This window comes from Drosophila serrata, unplaced genomic scaffold, assembly GCF_035046125.1.
Source record: "Drosophila serrata isolate PLE 108 unplaced genomic scaffold, ASM3504612v1 contig_184, whole genome shotgun sequence".
In the NCBI taxonomy this organism is placed as follows: domain Eukaryota; kingdom Metazoa; phylum Arthropoda; class Insecta; order Diptera; family Drosophilidae; genus Drosophila; species Drosophila serrata.
In genome coordinates, this window is record NW_028257082.1 from 4,653,277 (window position 1) to 4,669,348 (window position 16,072).

The 16,072-nt window shown below is 46.1% G+C and overlaps 4 protein-coding genes across 6 annotated transcripts; all 4 read right to left on the bottom strand.

The window, feature by feature from the left end:
• Position 1: 1 nt before the first annotated feature.
• Dcr-2 (Endoribonuclease Dcr-2) lies at positions 2–7,060 on the bottom strand. 3 transcript variants are annotated; one of them, XM_020952735.2, is made up of 9 exons: positions 6,694–7,060; positions 6,520–6,596; positions 6,315–6,445; positions 6,056–6,233; positions 5,285–5,595; positions 4,535–5,225; positions 3,917–4,474; positions 3,681–3,855; positions 2–3,616 (listed from the first exon to the last, which is right to left on the bottom strand). In XM_020952735.2, the coding sequence occupies exons 2-9, from the start codon at positions 6,559–6,561 to the stop codon at positions 504–506; spliced, it is 5,199 nt and encodes a 1,732-aa protein (XP_020808394.2). In that variant the 5' UTR covers positions 6,562–6,596; positions 6,694–7,060; the 3' UTR covers positions 2–503. The 3 variants fall into 3 exon arrangements, with proteins under 3 accessions (XP_020808394.2, XP_086684417.1, XP_086684416.1); XM_086828291.1 differs by having other exon boundaries at positions 7,013–7,030; XM_086828290.1 differs by lacking the exon at positions 6,694–7,060 and having other exon boundaries at positions 6,520–6,687.
• Positions 7,061–7,257: 197 nt separating this feature from the next.
• LOC110176409 (facilitated trehalose transporter Tret1-2 homolog) lies at positions 7,258–10,703 on the bottom strand. The gene is made up of 2 exons (XM_020942752.2): positions 8,365–10,703; positions 7,258–8,052 (listed from the first exon to the last, which is right to left on the bottom strand). Exons 1-2 carry the CDS (start codon positions 9,064–9,066, stop codon positions 7,366–7,368), a joined length of 1,389 nt encoding a protein of 462 aa, XP_020798411.2. The 5' UTR covers positions 9,067–10,703; the 3' UTR covers positions 7,258–7,365.
• A 195-nt stretch (positions 10,704–10,898) lies between these two features.
• Positions 10,899–11,470, bottom strand: LOC110177728 (protein PET100 homolog, mitochondrial). Its single transcript, XM_020944581.2, has one exon. The coding sequence runs from the start codon at positions 11,307–11,309 to the stop codon at positions 11,067–11,069; it is 243 nt and encodes an 80-aa protein (XP_020800240.1). The 5' UTR covers positions 11,310–11,470; the 3' UTR covers positions 10,899–11,066.
• Positions 11,471–11,869: 399 nt separating this feature from the next.
• RhoGAP54D (Rho GTPase activating protein at 54D) lies at positions 11,870–15,989 on the bottom strand. The gene is made up of 7 exons (XM_020949939.2): positions 15,527–15,989; positions 15,239–15,474; positions 14,381–15,181; positions 14,158–14,327; positions 13,094–14,077; positions 12,581–12,888; positions 11,870–12,509 (listed from the first exon to the last, which is right to left on the bottom strand). The coding sequence occupies exons 1-7, from the start codon at positions 15,661–15,663 to the stop codon at positions 12,143–12,145; spliced, it is 3,003 nt and encodes a 1,000-aa protein (XP_020805598.2). The 5' UTR covers positions 15,664–15,989; the 3' UTR covers positions 11,870–12,142.
• Positions 15,990–16,072: the final 83 nt, after the last annotated feature.

Sequence of the window (16,072 nt, forward strand, 5' to 3'; positions counted from 1 at the left end):
GTTTTAAATGGTTATCAAAAGTTTATTTACGATATTTAGCCTAGGATGCAAAAGTGATTGCTTGTTTTGAACAAGAAATCCATATTGTAGCCTAAATAAAGAACAGATTGTAGTTTCAAAAATAATTATTAATTTTGAAAAACAATTTAATATAGTAAAAATCCGAATTTTGTTTTCGTTGTAAATAGAACAAAACAATCGAATTGGAAGTCCTAAGTGATCTCTATATTTTTCAATTTTAAAATGGACTAGAGGTTTTACATATACATTTGTATATTTAACATGTTAAACCTTTTTCCAAAGCGCCTAAAAAAAATGCATTATTTGTTCAATTATATTACTGATTAACAGAAGCAATAATGTGTGTCGTGCTTTAAACTTTGTATTTAACTACGATGATCTACATTCCGCTTTTAGAAGATCATTCGGAGATCGAAATATCCTTTAAAAGCGTAATGGAGATCATCGTTGTTAAATAAGTTGAGAGAGCATTCGACATTGGCCTAGGCATCGCACTTGGCCAACTTCTGGAGCGCGTGCTTGGCAGCCGCCATCTTGGCCTGATCCCTGTTGTTGCCGAATCCATATACCTTGATGGATTTCTCCATGCAGGTGAACTGACAGCTCATCATCACTTTATCCTCGTCGACGATGGGCGAACTAAAGACAGGATTTGCTAGCTTGTGCTCGAAGAGCTGGCGGATCGGATTAACTGGCACGTTGCGCGAGAATTCCTGTATCTCTGGCTCGAAGAGATTGTATATGACTTGCCAGGTGCGTTTGAGATCGCGACAGTCTAGATAAACAGCTGCAATCAGAGCCTCCAGGACATCGCCTAGGGCCTTCGGCACATCCACATTCTGTGACATATTATATTCGCCCTTGACCGGAGTATCACCTTTTCCATGCTGTGTGAGAGCTTTCGAAGCTCCCATCATCTCGGTCATTTCAAAGTCATCGTCATCATCATAGTCCAGAGGAGAGCTCTGAATGTCACTCTCCTCGACCAGAATGCGTACGTGGTTGGTCACCCGATGTCCCTGGATCTCCTGAAAGTTCACAAAGTTGGCTATTGTCTCCGATAGCATTGCGTTCTCCGCTAGGATAAACAGGTGAAGCCTGTGCCGCACACAGATGCAGGCCAGAGTCGTATTGTTGACCAGTGCCGATCGCAGATCAGTGAGCTGGCCCGGGGTCATCTTGACATTGTTCTCGAAAATGTGTGCAGAGATAAGGAAGTCTAGAATGGCGTCTCCCACAAACTCGAGCTCCTGGTAGCAGCCGGTGACGCGATTAGTGGGATACGAAGGATGGGTAAGGGCTTGCAGCAGATATCCACGATCCCTGAATGTGTAGCCCAGATTCTCCTCCAGATGGGTGTGATTGATTAGAAAGCTATCGATCTCCGTGGTGGTAACATTAGCCCGCATCTTGTCGCCGCTCAAGCTGAGGTCCAACAGTTGGGATAGGGGTTTGCCAATGTCTGCCTTGCAAACGCCAAAGTACTCCAGCATCCGGAAGCCGTGCTGCAGGCCGTAGTTCTTCACAATCACGCCCAACAGCGCCTCCAGGGTGTCGGCCACCACCTTGTCGGCGATCTTGGTCTGACCTACGCAGAAGTTCACTTCCGCGGAGAAGTCGGCACCAGCGTAATGGCTGTTCACGTTACTCTGGCAGCTGTCGACGAAGTTGCGATAGGTGTGCTCGTCGCAGGTGCCCTTGGTGAGTGACTCCTCCTCGCTGAGCACCAAGGCGCGCAGATTGTGTGGTCCCACCAGTTCCGCCAGACCCGGTTTTTCCCGCCACAAGGCTAACACGTTGTGCGGCAGACTGACGCTGGGCGGTATCCAAGTGTATTTCGGAGTTAAAAGCGAATTGTTGATCTTCGTTGGTATGTCCGTTTCGCTGAGGCAGTAGAGCAGATTACGGTTCGAGACCAATTTGGACTTGACCTGCGTAAGGGTGCCCTCGTTCCAATTCGGATACTTGCTGGTCAGATAGAGTGTAGCGCTTAGCTTGAGGAAGGAGTCGCCTAACAGTTCCAAACGCTCCATATCGTAAACATCCGAACACCCCGCCGAGGTGAGGGCAGCCAGAAATTGTCCCTGCTCCGCTGGCGTAATGTGGTCATCGGACACGCTCTTCTGCAGGACGGAGAGGCGGCTTTCCATGCCGGGGACAACTATCGAGGTGGAGGGCATTAAAGCCGGCAGGCCATTGTTTGCCTTAGCTACCGATCTAGTATCGTAAACATTCCTTTTGGACATCTTGAACTGCGTCTCCGTCCAGAACTTTTTATCCTCGAGCTCCATATCATCGATCTTCGATACATGGCCCTTCGTGAAGTTGTAATAGTAGGCCAGCTCCACGGGATAAATATTCATTATGTTCCGCGATAGATCCTTCGGCTCCATGTACTGCTGCCAGGAATTTTCAAAGTCGCCGATCGTTAGGTTTGCCATATCCGTCACAATTGACTTCGTAGGCAACGGCTCCAGCAAGGAGCGCGGCTCCTCAAAGTCTTCGTTCGGCACGGCATTGCCCAGCGGATCTACGTTCCTCTTGAGCGACCAATCGATTTCCAGGGCCTTGGGCTTGTAGTTTACTCCATTGATGGGAAGCTTGTCTAGGCCGAGATGGGCATTAATTCGCTTGCGCAGGGCCTCGGCATGAAGTAGGAAATGCAAACGCCGAAGAATACTTGGCAGGAATATAGTCTTCAGCCAGAGATCGCCGGGAAACCCAAAGTTGAAGCACAGCTCTGGTATAAGAACCACTTTGGCCTTGGCCTTACTCTGTGCCGAACTCTTTGTCCGGTTTTTGATGTAAAAGTTTAGCTGCTCCGTGATTTCCCTAACCTCGATCAGGAACTGGTCGCGGTGCACAACGTCCTCGATATGGTTGCTGTACTTGGACATCGTGAACTCGTAGTAAGTCTTGTCCTGATGGTTCTTCTCCATCAGGCTGAAGGGAGTGAGCTCCTTGTGCACCTTGGTGACCAACATGCGCTTTTCCTCGTAGTTGGCATACCACTGAGTGACGATCTTGCCCTCAAAGTCCTCGGGACGGGGAGCCGGCTGCTGCTTGCGCTGCTGCACACTGACCTTCTCCGGCTGGGGCAATTTTTGGAACTTTATGACCAATGGCCAATCTATGCCTTTACCTTGACCATCGCTCAGCACAGAAAGGGGAACAACCAGATAGGAATTCTCCTTGCTGCGTCGGTCCAGCACAAAGTACGGATGCCAGATCCTTAGTATATCGCGAAACAGCATGCCGTGGAACTGATGCAGCAACTCCAGCTGTTTTTCATTCTGGATGACAACCTCCAGTGGAGTCTCCGCCACACGGACACACACTTCGCCCTGGTGACTGAACAGCGGCATCTCCGCCAGACGGGGAAGTTTATTGCGCAACAAAAGGGCAAAGTTGCACGACGTCTGGAGATTTTGATACATATGTTCCGTGTAATCGTTTTGTTCAAAACGCGGCTGCAGTAAGATCTCGTAGGCGTAGCACACTTCACCAACGCGGGGGCGGGCGTCGAGAAACTCCGCCGGACAGTCGGTCTTGTAGGTTTGTATCTTTGTCGCCTCCCTGCGGACCACCGTAGTCACTGAAAGGAACATGGAGTAACTCCAATGACTAATTTTCTATTGAGCAATGATTTAGAGACTCACCATCGTCACCGTACTTCTTCCAGTGCTCAAAGTGGATGTCAGCAATGGCCGTTATTCGCTCTTTCAGCGTAAAGGGAAGGAATCGCTCGTTGAGTTCTCCCATAAGATAGAGTTGCTTGCAGACCTTAAAAGCAGCCGAAATTTTGGCGGACTTCACGCAGTCCATGGGATCGCTCTGACAAAATAAAACTAGCTTAGGAACTTCAAATATCTTCAACTCTTTAGCTGTAGCTTACATAAATCGTTTCCTTAAGTCTGGAAGTTAGCGGCATAGTGATGGAAACCACGGGCTTTCGAGCCGCAGAATTACCAAATTTCTCTTGCCTCTCACGGTCCTCGAGCAAATTGATCCACGGAACCACAAAGCCAAAGGCATCCGACGGCAGACTTTGACAATACCGATGGAGCAGGATGAGGGCATTGCTGGGCAAAAGAAGGGCGCCATGTTCGTTCTTGTACGGCGGTATTATGTCCCGGAAGTGTTCGGTAATCTCGTCTAGTTGTGGTTCAGCTCGGTCCAAAACTCGCTCTTTCAGATACTCGGCAATTTCGGCATGAGCTTCGCGATACTGGCCAATTTGCTGTGAGATCTTGGCTGTCTCCACTTCCGACGCGAACATTATGAACTGGGCATTCTTGGAGCGAGCTCGTCCCTTCGTTTGCACGTACATGTTGAAAGTCTTGAGAGCATCCAAGATGAGCACATAGTTGCATTCTTGAACATCGATGCCCTCTTCCAGTACGCTGGAGCAGACCATTAGGTTGGCTTCGCCATCCCGGAACTGCTGAATGGCCTGCGACGGGTAATAGAATCGAAATAATAAATGTTATGTTAGGCCCTTGGCAACACCTACCGATTTTTGCCACTTGCGCTCCAGGACGCTATCAAAATCCTGGGAGATGGAGTTTCGGCCTACCATAAACTGCGGAACCAGCACGTCGCGCAGCTCCGGCGTATTTTTGATGAAGGCCAGCAACATGCCGAGAATGCACTTGCAGGAGTATCGGCGTTCAACAAAGACCAGACAGCAGATATCATTTGGCTGCTTACCGGCGAAAGTCGTCTTGAGGTATTGCAGGAATCTCTGTACTTTCGGGGTGGAGAAGTTCATGATAACATCCTCCGTGTTCACCAAGCCGTCCTCATTCACCATGTCTTGGAGTTTAAAATCCAACAGGTGACGGATATGTTCGCACAACTGGATGGCCCCTCTGTACATAGATTTTAGGGCGATAGTCTCCGCCTGGCGCTTTTTTATTTCAAACTCGACAATCAGCGAGACAATGGCTATGGAGGCGGGGTATATGCCATACTCCTTCATCTGAAACATGAAGTCGTTGAACAATAACTTGACAGCACCCTTCTTGTGCGGATCGCGCTGCGCCTGCAATCCTTTCGACATGCGCACTGGCTGCTTGCCAATGGTCATTGTGTCTAAGCATCGAAAGAACCTCAGAATACTCTCATTAATTTTGATCACAACCTCAAAGGTGTGGATGTGGGATGGAAACCTCAGCAGGTACTCCTTGGGCTTGGTGGAGTGACTACAAAGCAATAGAGTAAAAATCGTGAGGCATCCTATTAACGAGTTCAATGTCCTTACAGCATCACGTTCTCCATTTCCTTTGAGTCGGACACGGTGATGATTTTTCCGCGAAATGTCGTCTCTAGCTCCTGGAGCTTCTTCGCCACCTGCTTGATTTCATTTCCCTTGATAAGGACTCCCGTGAGGCCCACTACGCGTGGCAGCTTCTGGTTTTGGCCAACGAACAGGAACAGGCGCATGAACTCGCGGTATGGATGATGGCCAGTACCGTGGTGACATTCGTCTATTATTACAATGCTTACGGACCCAAGTTCCAAGTAGCGCTGAGCGAACATGTCCAGAATCACTTGGGCGGTGCCCACCAGAACCTAATACAGAAACATATAACATGTGTATTTTATGGAATTTTGAATTTTTTTTTGGGGTTATGTTCCAGAGGGAAAGGTTTATAAGTAGGTTCTCAGACATTGTTGACTAAATTTGGGATTATCTCTGTTTCTCAAATAGATTTATCCCAATGGTATGAATTATTCCACCAATAAATATTGCACAGGACTCCAAAGATAAAAAATATGAATATTGTTTGGACTATGAAAATATGAGAAATGTGAGTGGACGGCTCATAACTTATTGAAATCCAATTCCCAGTGCGGTCGTAAAATTGCTGATCCTATTTCCCCTCAAGCATTCTCAGTCAACACCGCATATGTGTATATATAAATTGTTCCAGTATGTGTGTACTTTTATTTATTCCAAACGTGCCGATGTGCAACTGCGACACGTCATCGTTTCCCCCATCTCCTTTCTTGTTCACTAGGCAGTACTCACTTGCTTATCGTGAATTTCTTCCTGCCATTTGCCTCGGGGCCAATCGTCTACGCCCTGCTCACCCACATAGAATCCGACCTTGAAGTTGGTGTGGCGCTTTAGTGCCACCGCCTGCTGGCGGGCCAGCTCCACGGTGTTGCACATAAAGAGTGCCCGCTTGCCGCCATCTTCGATGGTTCTGATGAAATTGCAAAGGTAAACAATCCAGCAAAGGAATGTTTATTAAAGTCCAAATTAATTTCTGATGAGAATCACTCACTTGTCCATGTCCTGGGAGAAGCGCTTGAGTGCCAGGATGGCCACATAGGTCTTGCCGGATCCGGTGGGCAAGTAGATGATGCCATTATGCTTGGTTAAGTAGTCCACCAGACGCAATTGATAGTCGCGAGGCTGCGGTTTATCAAAATGATCACAAATAAATATAAATCCAATACGTAGTAAAGGGACGACATAGACGCACTCACCTTTATTTCTATGGCCTGCATGTTGTTTCCGCTGTCGCCCATGATGAACCTCTAGTCCAATATACTAACTTTTTCGACTACAGAAAGAAGAAATTGAAAAATATAATCTTTCACTTAGGCACGGAAGATTTTTCATTTGTGCTTATTGCTGAATGAGTGTTTTCTTAAACTCACTCCGAAGACGACGCTTCGCCAATTATTGCTGACGTGTCCCACCAGGCCGCTCACAGCTTGCTGGGTTGCTGAATGTAGCTTTAACACAAAATCGGGGATTCACCAGTTTTTTAATAGACAAGTTACATGATATTAACAACCACCTGTGCTCCCGACTTATTTCACTTGGAAGCTTGTAAGGACGTTATTCAATGAGCCCGGCTCATCTATGTATTACATTCAATCAAAATCTGTTCTTTTAAATGAGAAAGAGCGCTACAAACACTTTAAAAGCTAAACAAAAAGTTGAAATCAAATATAAACTTAACAAAGAACACACCGAACAGCCGGCCGTGAAGTTTTACCAGTGTGACCAGCGTAATGCTGTAATGCACGCACCAAGTGTATAATTTGAAGCACCGACTGGGCACACTGTAAAGGGCGGGAAAAGCTTCGTTGGTTTGATTTTCGATTCTTATCAATGATTTTGTCGAAAGAAATTTGTTAAACAAGGTATTCCAAATTAATTAGGTTATTTTAAATGTATGCTGAGCAAATAGACATGCTCTTATGATTTACTTTATATTTATATTTAAATTTTACTTTATTGATCAGGATCGTCACATCTTACACATAACAATTTCCTATTGGCTTAAAAAGAGAACATGAAAAATAGTGTCATATAAAAAAGTATCACGTCGTGTTGTTCTTCTCCACCTTGCCGCCGGAGAGCATGTGCTGGATCTCAATTATCGTCTTGCCCTTGGTCTCCGGCACAAAGAACAACGAGTATAAGAAGGAGAGCACAGCGATCACAGTGAATATCCAGAAGGTAGGCCCTGCGTGTATCGCTTCCTTGAGGATCGGGAAGAGCAGCGTCACCATGAAGGCCGACAGCCAGTTGCTGGTGCCGGCAATCGATCCAGCCACACTCTTTACATCCTCCGAGAAGAGCTCGGCATTGACCAGCCACGGCACAGGTCCAAATCCGATCGAGAAGAACACGATGAAGAGGCAAATGCTGGAGATGGGCAGCCACCCAAAGTTGTCCATTGAACCCGGATTGCTCTCCTTTAGCTGGAAGTATACGCCCATCGCAGCAGTGGTAATGGCCATCAGGAGGCCGGAGATCAGGAGCAAAATCCTTCGGCCAGCCTTGTCGATAATAAGAACTCCAATAAGCGTGCTGACAACCTGGGTGACTCCGATAATAAGCGTGGCTTCAGTGCCGGTAATACCAGAACCTGTATCCTCGAATATGGAGGTGGAATAGAACAGAACGGCGTTGATTCCTGTCCACTGTTGAAACACCTGTAGGAGCACAGCAATGCCGAGACCCTTCAAGACAATAGGGCGACGCAGAGCCACTAGGATATTGGTCTGCAATTTAGAAAAAAAAAAGTTGTAAGGACCCTTTACATTTTCGAAAAAATGTTATTTCTGTATTTGTAATTATCCTGAATTTATATATAAAAACAGAGTCATCAAATAATATTTTTAAATAACAGAAAATATAAATAACTTTCAAATAGTGTCATAAAAGAGCTATAAACTATTTATAAATATTTTTATTTGAATAAGAGTCGGGAAAAATTAAGACGGATTTTAAAATGTAATATTTTCTTTAGTTTCAGTCCCTGATTGTCTGAAATTCAGATTCTGAATCTTGAAAATAAATATTTAAGTACTTACCTTGGGCAGGTCATTCTGCCTTTGGGTCTCCTCCATGATCTCCTTGAACTCGTCATCGATATTGGCATTCTTGCCTCGGAGCCACTGCAGGGCAGCGGCAGCATCCTCATTTCGTCCCTTGATTGCCAAGTAAACCGGCGACTCCGGCATAAAGAAGTGCACGATGGCAAAGATCAGGGGCAGGATGGCGCACAGGATGTTGATGAGATCAAGGGACAGGTAGGCTCCCACCAAATAACCATACAACACACCCGACACGATCAGCAGCTGGAAGAAGGCGCCGATGGTGCCTCTTAGCGCCGTCTGGCTGATTTCCGTACAATACATGGGTGCCGTCACACAAAAAGCCCCTCCACACATGCCCAGGATGAAGCGTCCGCAGTACAGCATGGCCACGTTATTTGCCCAGATCATGAGGACCCAGCCAACCATATAGGGCGGGATCAATGCCAACATGGTAGGTCTGCGTCCAATCCAGTCGATGGAAAAGCCAATGGGTATGCAGATCACTGTGGCGCCCAGTGTCAGCAGCGAGGATATCCAGCCAAACTGACTGGTCGTGATGGGAAAGCCGTAGTCGTAGCTCTTCGTAATCATCGCCTCCACGGGCGAGGACCAACCGATGCTGGCGCCCATGCAAAGGGCGCCAAAGCTAGCCGACAGCCCAGCAATATATTGAGGCAGTACCGATCCCTTGGACATGATTGATGCTCTCTTCTCGATCGTTGCAAGTGAACTGAATTCGCCACACGACCGTTATTTGGCTGGAAAAATAGCTTTCCATGCGATAACTAAAGCGCCGCAGTCGACAGCGACGTAAACTGCGAACCACTGCAAGTTATAGTCGTAAATCAGTGGCTAGCAGTTAGTACTACTCTTGATCGGCGCAGGAAGAGGGGGAGGAGAATGTGGAGTGGGTGGAGGCACAGCGTCATTGAAAGCCCCGAAAATCAGTTGAAAGCCGAGGCAGCTAATTAAACGTCTGCCGATACGTTTATCCCGGTTCCACAAACAACACACGTCGTTATAAGAGCAATCAAGTGTTTCTATATAACAATTCCCCGATTATGCCCTGCGGGAGAGTATCCCCACTAGCCCTACCAACTGGATAGGTTGGGTTGAGTAGGTGGATTTTGTTTTGGGATTCGCCTACAATTTAAATACTTCCTTCATAATTTTACCTATTGTGAAATTAAATCTTAAAACATATGAATTTTATTAATTAATGGGAATTGGAATCTTAGGAATTCTTTTGTATTGAAATAAATTGTAAAATTGAATAGAATTTATTTATAAAATGCTGAAACTCTAAATGAAACGTTGGCTATTAGAAACCCTTTTCAAGTTTAAAATATTACGAATAAGGATTTTAATTATATTCTAACATATTTCCTTTAATTAAGGATTGCAAAATTTTTTTAAGTTCTATACTATTATCCAAAAAAAATTTACCCCGAACATTATGCAATTTTTTTTTTTAATATTCGATCAAAATTTCGATAGTTTTGTTAATAAGCTATTCGACTTGAACTTTATTTCCTCATTTTTATTAGTTAGAACATTTTTGAGCAACTAAACGAAATCAATATTATACAACATTTAATAATGTAGCTTAATTTGTGTGAATTAGTTAGTGAATTTTGTATCGTATTCACTTTTAGGTGCTAAAATCCGAGTTAAAGTGACATTTTCTTTGAACATCCATTAAATCATTTGATTATACTCTATATCAGGTATATTGCCGATTTAATATGAAAGCCAAGCTATCCATAATGATATTACATTAAAAAGTTTTTTTTTTTATCTAAGTATTATTCTAAAAAATCTAATCTGCGACTAAGAAAACAACTTAAAAATATAATTTTTACAAAGAGCTTCTTAAGCTGCAAAAAGTAGTGTAGTTTGTCTTCGGCCTAATCAAGACTTTATTTCCGGTATGTTGTGATTTACGAGTGAACAATTGGTTCTGGGCTGGCGTGTGAAAATTAGATAATGAGAGACCCTACGACGGAACAAAATAATTGAATGGGGGTAAATCGGACGGAGTTCATCTAATCTCTCTGAAAACAAACATAGCTGTGAGCATCACGCTTAAAACACATGTAAAGGAGGTTGAGATTGGGTCGGACTCCTAGAACTGTGACAAAATCGCCGCATAACCGGGCCCACTCGAGAACCAACGGTCACTTGGCGGTCAAGCAGGCTATCGGCAGTGGCGGACTCTCCCGATAACCGGGGATGGAGAGCGGGCTCGGCCAAAGCAGATAAGCGATTACCGCGATTGATATTATTTGACTGAATAGCCCAGTGTGAAGTTGTCCCAAGGGGTCTCCTTGTGGCCCAATAAACATGTAATAAGCCTTATCGAGGCAAAGCCACCCTCCACCCACCGGTGCGGGTACTTGGACTGCAGTTGTTTTCGAGCGATATCGGAGATTCGAAATGCATTTCGAGTATCGCTCGGAGCAGCCGCATCACAGGTATTTCCTGATGATTTACACTGGTAAACACTTATCGTATCCTCGATTCGAGTGTTTTTCGGTTAACAATACAACACAAGTTTTTATTACGTCGCATAGAAATACAAAGCGGTTGGGTTAGTCACTCCCGATTTTGGAGCACCGGGAGAGGTATTCGTTTGTTTGATTGCCCCCGGTTATATAACAGGGATTAACTCCAGGTTGGGATATGGATCATGATATCTAATTCTTGCGCTCCGCCTCCTCCATGGCCTTCAACATTTTGGCGTCGTGTTGGGCATGGTGTTCCCGGATCGCACGCTGCAGCTCCTCGTGGTGGCTTTTGCTTTCTGGTGGATACAGTTCACGCTTCTTTTTGGTCACCCATTCCTCGAAATACTCGGGCTGGTTGAAGATGTGGAAAAGCGTCACGGGAAAGGCCATGTACATGCCCATCTTCGCCACCTCTAGCACCCAGGTTCCCATTTCGTTTTGTTTAGTCACTGGTTTTGTTTGAAAATCAAAAGAAATTGTTCAATTTCGGCAAATAATTTGTGTTTTTCGGCAAACTATCAACAAAAGTCAGCTGTTTAAAACTGTGTTGACAAGCGGCACCTGGACAGCATATTTAGTGTTGGAAAACTTGAGATTTTGATTGGGACAAATGTACAAAAAACGTTATTGGGACAATATTTAAAAAAGTTTTTTTTTTAGTTTTCGAATTTACACAATTTTTAAAAATCCTGATTCTGTATTTCTTTAACATTTGAAACAATTATAATTGCCTTGCCTTATCACAGTATTGATACATAAACTTCTGATGTTTAATTAAAAATCTTAAGAAGCTTACATATACGTTTGCTTTCTTGTATAATCCTTCAGCTGGCATCCAAATAGCACAATGAGGTATATTTCCCCACTACAAACTGCTAAATGCTATCTCAAGTACTTGTAAACACATTATTCAACCATCTAATCAGTACGGAAACTCTCACTTACCCCCAACGTTGCCTTAACACTCTTAATCTTTACATAAAGAACACCACTTACTTTCCGATTATATATAATTATATATGTTGTTTTATAGTTTTTTTGAAGCATGCATTTGTAATGTTAGGTCTTAGGCTAAAATTTTAGGACGCGACCAAGTTAAAACGAGAGAACGTATCATACCGAAAATATGTGATTTTTTTTCCTTGTTTAACGGAAGCAATCTTTTTCTTAAACATTTTGATGAGAGATGATTTTTTAAAACCGTACAACGGTTTTAACGTTATTTTATGCATATATCTTAGGAGTGCGATTAGCTTGACTTAAAGCTAGAGGGCCGTTTCGCCCGGATACTCCGCGGGAGAAGTAATTAGCAGCTTTTTGGTGCGCGAATGATGCTCTTGGACGTTCTTCATGTTCTCCTTGTTGTCCGACTCATCATCGTCGTCATTTGGAATAAGGACAGACTTCAAGGGTTCGCCTGCCGACCGTTTTCGCCCGTTGCTGTTGGTAAATGGCGATGCCAACGTGGGCTCGTTTCCGTCAAGGCAGTACAGCAGGCTGGGACTCAGATCAGATTCGTCTAAGTCATCGATGTCCTGTGTGGTGCTGGCTCCATCAAAGTCATCTGAGCGACTGGCAAACGACAAGTCCGCCGGGCTGGCTGTCAGCACGCTTCGTGTGAGCAAGTATTCTCTACGGAACAACCATGGACACAAGTAAGAACCATATTCGGTTAAATTCTATTTAGCATTGTCCTAACTCACTTAAAATCACTGGATAGGGCATTTAAGGGCTTGGATTCTTCGTTGCTGTTGCTGCTGCTGGTCGTCCGCTGGCGTGAGTTAAGAAGGGCAAAGCTATGCTGGTGCCTCAAAATCTCCGCATAACCGCCCAGGGATGTGGCATCCTCGCTGTGCAGCGAGGGCGGATCTCGTTGCTTGGTGGGCGTACTAACAATCGAGTCCTGTTCCTCCTGCTCGGAAAGGCTCAAGTTAAGCTGCTTCTCGCCATTGCCAGCCAAGGCTGTAAGCAGCATCACGGGCTTCCTCGAGCGCGGCGTCATTATAGATTCCTAAAAAGACCAGAATATATTAAATAGGATCATAAGATTATAGACTAAAATCTCAAGATGTTAATTGACTCTTTAGCAAGCAATTTGGACATTAGAAAGAAATCGTTCCAAAATTAACGCTTTCGAGACTTTTAGTGTAAAATAAAATACTTTCTATCAGGTATTCTACCATTATTTTAATTAAGGAACCTAGTTTTTGTCGCACCTGCATCGCCTTGGGCATGCGTTGAGTCGATTTTGTAATAGGCGACATAGAACGCCGTCCCATGTGGAGAGCTGGTGTGCTCGTTATGAGATCCATGTTCCGGTATACGCTGCTCTGCAGGATCTGCTGATAGCCCAGGTTCAAAGCAGGCAGTTCATTCGAATTGTTCTCCGACAGCGTATCATCGTCATCCTCATCTGCTTGGTGTGCCGCTTCCTCCTCATCGCTGTCATCCACATCCTCAAGCAGTGGCGCGTGCTTAGCCTCCTCGCCACTAGGACGCCTTCGTAGGGTGGCAGAAACACTTCGGACCAAACGCTTCGTTGTCTCCGGCGTGCTGAATGGGAATCTGAGATTGCCCATGCTGACGCCCTTCATTAGTTTCCGGGTAATCGATCGGCCAACGTGGCTGCTGGTTGCAGCCGCTGTACTGGCTCCCTCGACAATGGGAGTGAGTGGTCCGTCGTCGTCCTCGTGATCCCCGCCGCCATGCACCTGTGGCAGTATACTCGAGAGATTAGGCTCTGATTTATAGCGCGCGGATTGCTGCACCGGCGTGGAAGGATTCGAGTACTCTTCGACCTCTAGCAGACGGTGCTCGTCCCAGACCACGCTCTTTTTGTCCATTAGCTGCCTGGCAGCTGCTGACATGATTTTCAGTGGCGTCACACAGCAATCAGCATCGATTTCGTCCGCATCCTGACCGGGAACAGCAGCTCCTCCGACCGCTCCGTGCGGCAGCTCTTTCGACTGCTGGCGACTCACTGGAGCCGAGATGCTGCTGCCGGGCGCACAGGTGGAGCTGCTGTCCGAGGACGACGACTCGATCTTGAGGGAGGCGGATGAGATGGATTTTTGAAGCGGATGCCTGGGGTTAGTGGCAAGCGTGACGCTGGTAATGGTAGATGATGAGGGTGTGGGTGGCGTGGGGCTCTGAAAGAGTACCCTCAGCTTAGGTTGCTTCACATGCGACAGGTTGGGCGTCTATGTAACGATAGAATAGATGAGAAGACATGCGGTTAGTTACCAAACACAGACATCCATGCTACTAAAGCCAAGCTCACCTCGGTACCACCGGCTAGGTGGAAACTTGGGGGCGGCACCCTCTTCGGAGTGCGCGACATGAGGCTCTTGTGAAAAATGTGCTTCTTTATTGAATCGCCCAGAGACTTGGCACTTCGCGTTGCCTCATTGTTCTTCAGACGATTCATTACCACCAACTGCAAGGGTGTGCCTAAAAAATGCAAGTATTTAGAACCATTCTCCAAAAATACAAGCTCTTCATACCCTGTCCGTTCTGTTTGTTAAATTGCTTGATTAATCTCCTCTTCTTGGACGACTCCGGCATGCTCTGGATGTGCGCGTATAGTTGCGCCAATTCCGTGTCCGTGTTATTTGTGTTGGTGGCCGCTGCGGTCGCGGCGCGATCTACAAAAGTGTACACCGTGTTGACCGTCGAGACGTCCGAGATGGACTCATCGAGCGTTTGTTCCGGCGACATGGTTTTCTTGCGTTTGCGTTCAAGAAAGTACGCCCGGATGTCGGTAGACAGCTTCCCGGGCACTTCAAAGATGTCCACGCCGCGGACAATCATGTACGACACTATGCTAGACATTTTCTTGGCCTGGTAGTGCAGGACCTCTGGCGGCAACTGCCGGGGGCATATCAAGTGCGGCGTGAACAAGGTGGCCAAGTTCTCGGCGCTCATCTTGTTGCTTTTCTCGTGCTGCGCCACCGCATGCAGCATTTCGATTATGTGCCGCAGGAGATCGCGATGTTCCTCAGGCAGGAGCAGTAACAGCAGTTGTACTGAGTTAAGCAGGTGCTGTTGACGCTCGCCAGTGTCCGCCACCTGCCCACTAAGGGCCTGGCAGAGAGGTGCAATCTGTAGATGAGCTGGATAGTGGGCATCGGTGAGCAAAGGTTCTGGCAGTTCAGCCAGGAAACTCTTAAAAACGGTAGCGCAGTCGTGGGCGGAAAAGCCAGCCAGCTGAAGGTCAAGTGGCTTGTCGTGCTGAATGTGCAATCGTAGTTCATTTTGTCGGGTCACGGCGCCTGTTTTGCGAAACAGGCCCTCCTGTGTTAGATCTGTCAGGGAAGCATAATAAATTTAACTATTTTCAAGGTCTTTAATGTAAAACCCACTCTTTTCCAGCATGAGGAACTCCTTGAGCTCCTGCAGATGCATCAGGAAGCCTGGATCAATTTGCTGCTGTAGCGTTTCTGTGGGACTATTGCCCACAGATTTACTGCCTGAGCCTTGAGCACAAGCGGTGGCAGCTCCTCCTCCATGCCCCAGGCGATGTTTCTTGGACAGACGATTCCACTTTTTCAGTTTGCCCTTTTCCTCGTAAACAATCTCGTGGCAGGGGAGATCGAACCTGCAGGTGAGTGATTAGTTATTCGCTCTCCACCCAAGGTCAATCCACTTACTCATCCGTGTTAAGTTCCAATTCAAAGGAGAGGTGCATGCGCACCAAGGATTTGTACTTCTCATAGTTGCATCGACGCATGCGCGCGGCCAAATCCCGGTCCCTAGGATCAGTTAGGCTCGCATGGTCCGTGTCCATTGTGGATTTCTCTCAATCGAGTCAACACTGCACAACAACAATGACCAGGGACAGCGGAAACGCAAAAACAACAACAACGAAGAGTCGTAGGAAGGACGACCAGTTTGTTCACAAATCCCAAAGGTTGCTTCTCTCAAATCCCGTCCGTCGTGTTTCCCGTTTTAGGAGCGTTGTTTAATTGCCGATCATTTGTCGCTCGAGCACATATTTTCTTTTTTAACCCGAATTTTAACTGCTGATAATTGAACGAGACGCTACCGAACAGTGTGACCGCGGCTATAGCGCCAAATTATTACCATTTCAGGAGATCTGGTAGCTCGCTAAAACAAGTAGTTTTCTTAAGTATCAATGTGATTAAAGATATTTCCCACGTGCAAAGGCAATATGTACAAATCTCGCATGGCCCCAT

Bases quoted from the DNA above. Each gene is read 5' to 3' on its own strand.
- Dcr-2 (XM_020952735.2), bottom strand. From the start codon at position 6,561: ATGGGCGACAGCGGAAACAACATGCAGGCCATAGAAATAAAG. The intron at 5,226-5,284 runs GTAAGGACATTG...ATTGCTTTGTAG, and splicing joins GAAATGGAGAACGTGATGCT to TCACTCCACCAAGCCCAAGG. The intron at 4,475-4,534 runs GTAGGTGTTGCC...TACCCGTCGCAG, and splicing joins AGCGCAAGTGGCAAAAATCG to GCCATTCAGCAGTTCCGGGA.
- LOC110176409 (XM_020942752.2), bottom strand. From the start codon at position 9,066: ATGTCCAAGGGATCGGTACTGCCTCAATATATTGCTGGGCTGTCGGCT. The intron at 8,053-8,364 runs GTAAGTACTTAA...TCTAAATTGCAG, and splicing joins GGCAGAATGACCTGCCCAAG to ACCAATATCCTAGTGGCTCT.
- LOC110177728 (XM_020944581.2), bottom strand. From the start codon at position 11,309: ATGGGAACCTGGGTGCTAGAGGTGGCGAAGATGGGCATGTACATGGCC.
- RhoGAP54D (XM_020949939.2), bottom strand. From the start codon at position 15,663: ATGGACACGGACCATGCGAGCCTAACTGATCCTAGGGACCGGGATTTG. The intron at 15,475-15,526 runs GTAAGTGGATTG...ACTCACCTGCAG, and splicing joins TTGGAACTTAACACGGATGA to GTTCGATCTCCCCTGCCACG. The intron at 12,510-12,580 runs GTGAGTTAGGAC...GTTGTTCCGTAG, and splicing joins GCCCTATCCAGTGATTTTAA to AGAATACTTGCTCACACGAA.